The 10,266-nt window shown below is 50.3% G+C and overlaps 1 protein-coding gene across 2 annotated transcripts; it reads left to right on the top strand.

Annotated features, from left to right (window-relative positions):
• Window positions 1-7,902: 7,902 nt before the first annotated feature.
• On the top strand, window positions 7,903-9,996 carry ID3 (inhibitor of DNA binding 3, HLH protein). Of its 2 annotated transcripts, XM_032622432.1 has the most exons (3): window positions 7,903-8,753; window positions 8,868-8,950; window positions 9,506-9,996. In XM_032622432.1, the coding sequence occupies exons 1-2, from the start codon at window positions 8,130-8,132 to the stop codon at window positions 8,925-8,927; spliced, it is 684 nt and encodes a 227-aa protein (XP_032478323.1). In that variant the 5' UTR covers window positions 7,903-8,129; the 3' UTR covers window positions 8,928-8,950; window positions 9,506-9,996. The 2 variants fall into 2 exon arrangements, with proteins under 2 accessions (XP_032478323.1, XP_032478312.1); XM_032622421.1 differs by having other exon boundaries at window positions 8,362-8,753; window positions 8,868-9,996.
• The last annotated feature ends 270 nt before the right edge of the window (window positions 9,997-10,266 follow it).

Here is a 10,266-nt window from a genome sequence, read left to right as displayed (position 1 = left end):
ACAGCTCTGTATGGTAATGAATCATGCTAATCAGAAACTCTGACTGAATGCTTGCCTTTCATAAATACAAAATGAGAAAGCAGATTAATTAATATAAACAATGCATTTGGAATAAATCAGATCTTGGGATCTGTGGGTGTAGTAAAAGGTGGAAAGCCACTGATCTAAATATCTCATTTGGCAGGTGGGGAACCTGATGCCCAAAAAGGAGAAGATTTGTCCAGGGCTGTCAGGGAGTGGGAGAGCCAAATGCAAAAGCCCGGTTTCTAGGCTCCCAGGCTGAGTGTCTTGCATGTACCTCACTGTCTGTACATGGAAGGCCCTGCCCCCAGCCACCTGGAAGCCTTTTGTCTTGAAGCAGCCCCCTTCCTCTCCCAAGCCTGTCCCAAAGACTAGAGAGGAGGGGGCCAGGAGACCCAACCCATTTCCCATCAGGGTCCCAAGGCCACCATCCGGTCCTGGGCCAGGAATTCCTTTCACAGACTGAATTAAACTGAGCCGAAAATAATTCTGAACCCTTGGAAGCCTCCAAGAGCTCCTATTCCTACTCCACCCAGGCCCAGCAGGCCAGGCCTCCCCAAATCTCCTCTCTGCCATCTTCTGGGCTCCCCCAGACTTCTTCCCCTGCCAGCTCCCATCTCCACTCACACGTGTGTAGGGAGAGGGATGTTTAAACAGACTGCCCACATCCCTGTTCCCTCTTCCCAGCCTCTCCAAACAGGCAGGAGAAAGGGCGACCAGAGACGTATTAAACCCAGCACCGTCCCTATGAGCCAACCCAAGAGGGCCCTAGCCAGAGGCACAGAGAAGGAGCCGCCAAGAAACAGAGAGACACGGACACAAAGGGGCAGAGAGTGTGTCCAAGACAAAGAGAAGAAAAAGGATGGATGTTCAGATCAAGAGAAAGGCACGGAGCGAGAGACGAAGAGACGAGAAATAAGAAAAAGTGGAAAAGGCGGCGGAGATGAAAAAGGGATGCCTGAAAAGGAAAATTAGAAGAAGGGAAAGTAGAGAGAAGATAGAGAAATCAGAATTTGAGGGAGAGATCGAAGGAGCAGGGGCGCGATGGGGGAGAGTAGGAGGGGGGACAAGGAGAGCGCGAGGGGAGACGCGCAGCGATCTGAGGTGCCCTGGCCGCGGGGGTCCCGGGGGGCGGGCCCTCCTCCCGGCGCCTCTCCCCACCGCGGCGGTCCGAGTAGCCACATTCCTCCGGGTTTCCCACACACTTGCCATCAAAGAGTCCCCAAAGCCCCGGCTTTTCCCGCGCCCCTCCCCCGCCAGGGCCGGAGAAACTATTTTTCACCCCCTCCTGGTCTTTAATCTGTTGTGGGGAAAGAAAGCGGCTTTTGTTGGGCAAGGGGCTGCGCGGAGGGCGGGGCGGGGGCGCCGGCGATTGTGTGTCCCGCAGCTGCGCGCCTGGGGCCGCCGGGGTGGGGCCGCCGGGGCGCGGGGCCGGAGCGCGGGCGCGGAGGGCCCGGAGGTCGAGCCGGGCAGGGGTGGGGCGCAGGGGCGCGGGGCGGACGGCCTGGGCAGGTCGACGGGCCGGAGTGGGGGCAGCCGGGGCGCGGGGTGCGGGCGGGAGGGTCGCAGGGGCTGAGGGGGTGGAGAAAAAGGCCACCCGGGCGCGCAAGCCCATTGTCCTCTTGGCCCTGTTCTGCACCAGGGCCGGAGATTGGGGGAAGATGGACACTCGTTGAAAGGGCAGATGGGGAGAAGTCTGCACACCCGGAGGAGGTCATATACTTAGGCAGGGGGCCATGAGAACTCTGGGAGACACACCACACATTTAAGCAACAATCAGGGAGACAAACACACACACACACACACACACACACTCTCTCTCTCTCTCTCTCTCTCTCTCACTCTCATCAGGGACACAGACACACAACCCTGAGGAAGGGTCCCACAGCCAGAGAGAGGCCAACAACACACACTCAGGGAGAAACACACATTCAGAGAACAACCCACTTACTCAGACACACACACACACACACACACACACACACACACACACACACACACAGCCTAACGCCATAAAGCTCTGTTGAACAAAATGGATTTCCGATATGAATTTCCTTCTCCTTCCAGCCCCAATTTCTCCTTAAGACAGGCCCCCATTCTCCAGCATTTGCTTCCTTTCTCCCTCCAGTTGGTAGCCTGGCTCATGCTTCAAAGCACAAGCTCTGGACTCAGGCAGCCCTACTCTGCCTCCCGACAGCTGTGTGACCTTGGGCAAGTCACCTCACCACTCTGAGCTTCAATGGATACGAGGGTTGAGAGAGATAATATAAATAAGATGCCTGACTCGTTGTTGGCACTTGGCAAAAGTTATCCCTTATGAGCCTGCTGATGCGTGGGCTGCTGTAATGATGACACTCAAGGGTGGCTTTGGCCGGCAGGAGGCTCTCTCTGAGCTGCAGCCTCTGCCTCTGCTTTCTGGCACCCCTGCATTTCCACCTCAGTGCCCCATTGGGCGTGGGGGAGACTTTTCCTCTCTGACAGGGTCAGCTCTGTCCCCAGGCCGGATCCCTCCCATACCTACCCTCGCAGCTTTTGAACTGCTGCTGGGATCTAGGCCAACACAAGACAATATCTGAACAGGGTGAATGTTGCTTTTCAAGGCCTTTTTTTTTTTTTTTTGCCTTCATCTTTTCTTGCCTTGGATTCCATCATCTTTCTAAAGCCTTTCCTGAATCCCATTAGTGGGAGCCCAAATCCAACTGTCAGCCTCTGTCTGCGACAAAGAACATCCCCTAAGTGGTCTCCCAAAAGTGATTACTGGGGTGGAACTTAATTCAGTACATCTTTACTAATTGCCCACTCTGTGCCAGGCACTGTGAGGGATACTGAGACCAGGAAGACAGATATGACATGATTACAAAGCAGGTGAGCTATAAGCCCCATATGGTGGTTGGAAGTGTTCAAAGAAACCATGAATGAAAGTGCTTTGGAAACAGCAAAATCTCTGCAACATATTCGTTGCCTTTTGCTATTTGTTAAATCAGAGTTAAACTCCTACATAACTTACTGATGCTCTCCAAAGTCTAGAAGTTCCAAACTTTTCTTAACAGGGAAATGAGGTTGTCCCTGTCTGTCCTCACTAGCCTAGAAATGCTAGGGTGAGGAAACTAGCCCTTGTGTGTCTGGATGCTGTGTGCAGTTTGGATGTTTGTCTCCATCCTTGTATGCATCAATGTTTGAGCCACAGGCTTGAGTTCAAATTTTGATTATTGGAGTTTTGTGCCTGCTAGCTCTGTGGACAAATCTCTTTGACCTCAATACCTTTGTCACGATATCTACCCCAAAAGACTATAGAGAAGATTGTATGAGATAGAATTTATAAAGCAGCAGCACAAGATAGGTTCTCAGAAAACAAACTCTCTTTCTACTTTCCTGTGGTTGTCCACCCACACACACCCCAGATGCCAAGCCAGCCCCTGGACATCCCATGGTCACTGCCTACCTGCTGACATAAGGGGTTAGTTAACTTCAGGGTGGGATGGCTGGACCAAGCTAGTCTGGCTTTGGGTTGAAAGAAGGAGAGAGGGAGGAAACTCAACTCCCAAGTTGACTCCTAAAAACAGGAGTAGTCACCCTGCACTTTGTTTAAGAATAAACATCCCTGAAAGCATGGACAGGAAGGTTTTTCAGGGGGGGAAAAATTTCCAAGAAATTCCAATGCTCTCTGAGTCTCCCTACTTAGAAGACATTTCCTAATACCTTGGTGTCTGTCTTCCAACCTAATGCATGCCCCCCCCTTGCTTTTCTCTATCCAGTGGAATAAAACCCTCTCAGGTCCAAACTACCTTCCTAGGAGGTCCCTTGAAAGGGCAGAAGGAAAAGCATAAACACAGAAGGATAAAAGTTTTGAGACAGGCAGACCTGGGTGCAAATCTTAGATCTGCAACTTATTAGCATGTGACTGTGGGCAAGCACATTGACCTCTCTGAGCCTCAGTCTCCTGGTGCGTAAAATGGGTCAATGAGATAATGTATGAGAAGGCAAGTGGGACTTGGCAAATAGTTAAGATTCAATGAAGGATGATGATGATGATGGTGGTGGTGGCAGTGGCAGTGGCGGCACCAAGACCTTTGAACTGTAGAGTAGCCCATCTTGGAGGCCCCTGAAATCCCCATTCCTATAAGGACTCATGCCTTAGATCCAGATGCTCACCATAGTCCCCTTCGCAGTATTTCACATGTTCCTGAGACCAGACTCAGCAGGAACCATTAAGCTCACTTGGTACCACCTATCTCACTCAGCAGGGGCTACATCACATCATAGCACATGAAAATAACTAATTGGTTCCTACGACACTTTCCATCCCTTGTCCTCTTGATCCTCCCAGCTGTAAATAAGGTCGGTGGATATTATTTTTCTCCCCACTTTACAAGGAGACAACTGAGGCAGAGGGAAGAATAAGTAGTCCATCCAAGGGTTTGAGCCTTGATTCTGAATTCCCCATGCTCTTCTTGTATCACATGAGTCTCAAGCAGTAGTTTGAGGTCTAGCCTTGCTTGGGGCAGGAGAAGGGGTATGTTCTAAGTGTATGGCTGGGAAGTCCTCCGCACACCTTTACATGTACTTTGTGAGCCAACAGTTACATATTTAAAAATGCAGCATCTGGGGATGTCCTGAGACTACAGCAGACCACCCTAATGCTAAGGAGAGTTAGAGGGCAGAATGGAGAGGAAGCCAAATGAGGGGGAGGTCTGGGTCCTGGCTACAGGTCAGCAACTGACATCCAGAGTAACCTTGGGCAAGATTTGGAAGTTCCCTTGATCCCCACTTTCAACATTAATGGCAAAAAATGGAAAGGTAGACAAATAGATAGAAGCTCAGTTTAGGCAAAAAGACATCTGCAATTCTCATCATCATTATTTTGGCTTTGAAATCGACAGCTCAGAGACCCCCGACCACTTTTCAAAATTTTAAAGACAAAGCAGTATAACTTAATAGTTCTGCCAATTCTTAAAAAAATCAGAGAGCACAACACTGACTTTTTTTCCTTTTCTTCTTTTTTTTTTTTTTTTTTTTTTAATTTTGGCAAAGAAAGATTCAGTTCCTGGAAATGCTTACAAAATGATTCCTGACACTGGGAGGAGATAGTTAAAAAAGGAAGAAGACGAAAACTTATAAACATATATAGATAAAGGCAGAAGGTGGCCAGAAAGAGAATAAACAAAAGAAAGAAAAGAAAGAACTAAAAGAGATAGAAGGAAAAAAGACTTTAAAGGGCCCCAATTCAAGAAAGTTATCAAGTTCTCAGCATCTGCAATTCACAAGCCGCTTGCGGGTCGGGGCGGCGCAGACCCCTCCCCTTTCTCGGGTGTCGGACGCTCATTGGTGGGGACGGCAGTCGCCGGCCGGTGACTGCCCGAGGAAAGGTTGCCTGGGACACGCATCCCTGTGTGAACGCATGACGTCCCACCCTGGCGCCAGGCTGTCTGGGGCTGAGTCTTAGATCAACACAGCTGTGGGACCGGGACCCACAGCTGGGCAAAGGAGCGGATTCCTCAACAAAAAATAGGATTGTGAGAAAAGTTCTGAAACAAAAACAGCGCAGACAAAAGCCTTAATGACATCCTTTCATAAAAATAAAAAATGCAAGAGGGGGGAAAAAGCTGGTAAAAGGAGCAGAACTGGGAACAGAAAGTTCAGAGGCATTTGGAATAAGAGACTGAGGCCCCACCATCGCTAAACAAGTTGCAGAAGGCCTGAGCTAGTCCTCCAGTCCGCTGTTGGGAAAAAGAAGTCTTTTGGGCTCAAACTTTATTCAGTGTTCTCAACCGTAACCCATTTCTTTCAGAATTAGAATCTTACATTGGAGAGTACCCTTAGAGGTCATTTGTTTCCCCCTCCCTCAATTTTACAGAAAATGAAGCCCAGGAAGGAAAGAAATTCTTCCACGGCCACATTGCAAGTTACTGACATGACCAGGACAGAATTCTGCTTGCTGATCCCGGCATCCCTCTCCTGCCTATGTCACCAGCTCATGGGCATTTCACCCTGAAAGCATCTTGGGAGATAATGTGAAGGTGCTTTGCAAATGGCTGCACAAGCCTGAGGCAGCAGTGGGTAGTAACGGGGGAGGGAAAAGGAGAGAGAGGAATCTGTGTGGTCCTATGGACTGAGCACAGACCACTCAACCGGCCACTTGCTGGGTCCTCGGGCACCAAGGAGACTAATGGATGTGAGGGAGAGAGTATGTCAAGCGCCTTGCAGAGAAGAGGCGTTTAGTACTTATTTGTTGAAGGAATGAGGTAGGTCTAGTTAGCTCCATTTTATAAGTTGGAGGCACAGAGGTGACTTACCCAAAGTTCACATTATTAGTAAAAAGGAATGGGAATTTGAACATAAATCGGCCTAGCTCTGAAGGCCATGATATTTTCCAGAACATGGGCTTGACTATTTTGCACAAACCACGGAAGTCTGCGTGACAGAAAAGTGTTTTTTATTTGGTCATTCAGGAGTCCGCATAGCCACCATATTCCCTTCCCAAGACCAAATAGCTGTCATGCTCTTCGCTTGACATCTGTAGCCTATATAGACTGATCTGTCCATTCATGGGATATTTTCTTATACCAAAGAGCCTGTCCTGGAAAACATTTATATTTCAGGAAGAAGTCTTTCAACTCTTTCTTGGGACACAGAGTCCTGTGGTATGACAGCAAAGAACAAGGATTCAGGGCTGGCTCTACCATTACTTGTCGTGTGACCTTGGAAATATTTTATAACTCCTTTCTGTACCCTTTACCATCCCACACCTGCCTGTCCAAATTTCATAAAGCATTAGACTTCTAGAGCTGGAAAGGATTTTAAATAATCACTTAGCACCATTTCCCCATTTTGTTCACAAGGCGACTAAGGCCAGGGTACCTGGGCTTGTTCAAGATCACATGACAAATTATTGGCAAGGCTGGTATGTTGAATCTAGGACTCCTAATTCCCAGTCCAGTGTCCTTTTTACTATGACTATTTTGAGACTCTCCTAGCTCTGAGCTCCCATTGTCCTGTTAATCAGTGCCACATACTATAGAACTCTTAATTGTTTCCTGTGTTAATCTTGTCTCCCCAAATTGTGAGATTCTTGAGAGCAGGAGCCACTGTTTTATGTGAAGCGACTCTATAAATATTTACCAACTGACTGATTAAGGAAGCAACCATTGGGAGATCCCACCTGGCCAGTTCCATGATGGAAACCAGCATTCTGAGGCTGCAGATTCCCAAAAGTCCTTGGAAATGACAAGATGACAAGCAAAGAATACTGAATGCAATGTCCCGTTGCGATATGGGGCTTACTTGCCTGTCCCGTGGTCCCTTTCCTGGACTCTCAGATAGAGCTGGAGCCATTTCAGCAAGGGTAAGAATAATCCAGTCCAGGTGGCCTGCCCTTCCATAGCAGAGAGGGATAGACAATAGAGTGATGAAATTACCAAACTATTGTTTTCCGCATAGAGGTGTGTGGAGAATGGGGGAAGGGAGAAGTGAGAGTTAAAAGAGATTTGCTGACCTAACGGGAGCTCCTAAAAAGGTTATTTAGAAATCATCCCTTCTGCACCCCCATTCAAAACCCTGTCCAAACTTCTAATCAAACTCACTTCCAAAATATAACTGGGCATATATTTGGTTCCTTATGGAGTGCATGGGGCCAGAGAATGGGAGCTCTCTTCCTTCCCCATGCAAAAAGCACGATTCAGGCTGCTTTCTTCTTTTTTTTTTTCTTTCCCCGTTGCTCAAATAAATAGTGTTCTTTGCTCAAACCCCCTTCCCCGCCTCCTTCTGCAATCTCAGCGCCTAGCCCAAATCTGTTTTCTTCATTGTAACCTCAGCTTCACCGCAATTAATTTTTTTCCCCTCTGGTCACAAGATAATTCCTGACGCCAGTGAGTCTGGAGGTCAGACGAACAGCAAATTGGGGAACAAGGCGGCACTAATTCCTTACAAGTTTCCCTTGAAAAATCTTTTGCTTACCAAAAAAAAAAAAAAAAGCTTCTTTGCTGTTCGGGGATTTACGACCTCGGAGGACTGTGAGTTCGAACCAGTGTTGGGCTGTGGGTGGACTGGCAGGGGGCAGGGGAGCTCTAAGATCTGGGGCGCTGCCAGGAAAAGGCAAATTCTTAAAGTTAATGGTTTTAAGTGATTTTTTAAATCCTTTCTGGCAAAGAGGCCCGCCTCTCCTCTGTATCAGCGCTTCCTCATTCTTTGAATCCGCGGCTCCGCGGTATTCGGCGTCAGACCCGCCAGAGGACGCCTGTTTGCAATTTACCCGGGCTGTGAACGCCCAGGGTCGACGGAGGCGGGGCCAAGGCGGGCTGTTTTGCATAAAGGGGCGTGCCTTCCAGGCGGGCTCTATAACTGCGGACCTCCGTGAGAGTGCGCGCGTCGCTAGCTGCTCTAGGGGTTCTTTGGCTTTTTTTCTTCTTTCGGCACTTCCAACCTCATTCCTCAATATGAAGGCGCTGAGCCCGGTGCGCGGCTGCTACGAGGCGGTGTGCTGCCTGTCGGAACGCAGCCTGGCCATCGCGCGGGGCCGCGGCAAGAGTCCGGCAGCTGAGGAGCCGCTGAGCCTGCTTGACGACATGAACCACTGCTACTCGCGTCTGCGGGAACTGGTACCCGGAGTCCCGCGAGGCACTCAGCTTAGCCAGGTGGAAATCCTGCAGCGCGTCATCGACTACATCCTCGACCTTCAGGTGGTCCTGGCCGAGCCCGCTCCTGGACCCCCAGACGGCCCGCATCTTGCAATCCAGGTGCGCGTGGGTGTGCTTGGAGCAGGGGCGGGGCTGAGCTCCAGGGCAGGGATGCTGCGGGACCCCTAGAACTTCCTAGCGCCGTGCATAACTCTCCCGTTTTCCTTCTCTCAGACAGCCGAGCTTGCGCCGGAACTTGTGATCTCCAACGACCAAAGGAGCTTCTGCCACTGACCTGGACGTCCTGGCGCCTCCAGGTGAGTATCCACGCCTTCTCCCGGGGGCGGGGAAGGGAGGGCAGCTGGTGCTTAAATGGCAAATCCTGGAGTTGGGAGGCCTTTTTTAAGGGATTACCGCGCCCCCTCGGTTTAGGGAAACCGAGTCCAGAGAGGTGCAAGTGACTTGCCCGTGGTCACATCAAATGAATGACGGAACCAGTTCTCATCCAGTGTTCGTTTCAACCTTAAACACACGGTGTCCCTGCCTTCCCTAGTGGCCAAAGACGCGAGAAAGTAGGCGCGGGTCCGACTAAATAAAATAGCCAGTCTGTTTGTAGCTTGGAGTCCTTAAAGGATCCGTGTGTTCCTCAGCCCCCTCCCAGCTAGTGTTAATTCCAAGAGGGAGGGATGGTGCAAACTCCGCCTGTGGTCCTTTGGCGCCAACTGGGTGGGGGCAGCGTGGGGCGCGGAGTTATCAGCTGGAGGTAGAGACCAAGTTTCCTCCTTGGCGCCGGCCAGTCTGCGGCCGGCCCCCGCCTCGGCGCGCTCGGCGGAAACTGACGGCTCCCTGGTCTTCTTTCCTCCCCCGCCCAGAACGCAGGTGCTGGCGCCCGTTCCGCCTGGGACCCGGGACCCTCTACGGCCGGAAGCCCGAGGGCATGGATGGGCCCCAACCTCGCCCTGCCCACTTGACTTCCCCAAACCCCTGCCTCGAGGCTGGACCTGCGCCCGGGAGCGAAGGACTGTGAACTTGGGTGGCCTAAAGAGCCAGAGCTAGCTCTGGGCACCAGCTGGGCAACCTCCCCCAGCCCTCACCCCACCCCCAAGTTTAAAGACTGTCTTTCAGTGTGTGGAGGTGTATGGGGGGCGGGGCTGGCTGCTCTCCAAACTCTGGCAAGGCAGCGGTAGAGCTGGTCTTCTGGTCTCCTTGGAGAAAGGCTCTGTTGCCCTGATTATGAACTCTATAATAGAGTATTTAGCTTTTGTACCTTTTTTGCAGGAAGGTGACTTTCTGTAACCATGCGATGTATATTAAACTTTTTATAAAAGTTAACATTTTGCATAATAAACGGTTTTTAAACACTTGTGTATGTAATTTGATTCCTTAATGCTAACACTTTTGCACAAGAGTGAATTTAGGGGGACTAAATTAATGTCTTGGAGCTTGGGGAAAGCAAACTTGCTTATTCCCTTAAAAGGGAGATGGGAGAATACCCAGCTAAGGCTGGGGAAGGGGGTGAGCCCCACATCCATTGGGTGCAAAGAAGAGCCTTGTCCTGTCTCATTTAACAAGTGAGGGAAGACTGGAGAAGGGAAGTGACTGGCACAAGCTCATCCAGCAAGTTGGGGGCTCA

The sequence above is a fragment of the Phocoena sinus genome, chromosome 1 (assembly GCF_008692025.1).
Source record: "Phocoena sinus isolate mPhoSin1 chromosome 1, mPhoSin1.pri, whole genome shotgun sequence".
NCBI lineage: Eukaryota > Metazoa > Chordata > Mammalia > Artiodactyla > Phocoenidae > Phocoena > Phocoena sinus.
This window is presented reverse-complemented; position numbering and strand designations above follow the sequence as displayed.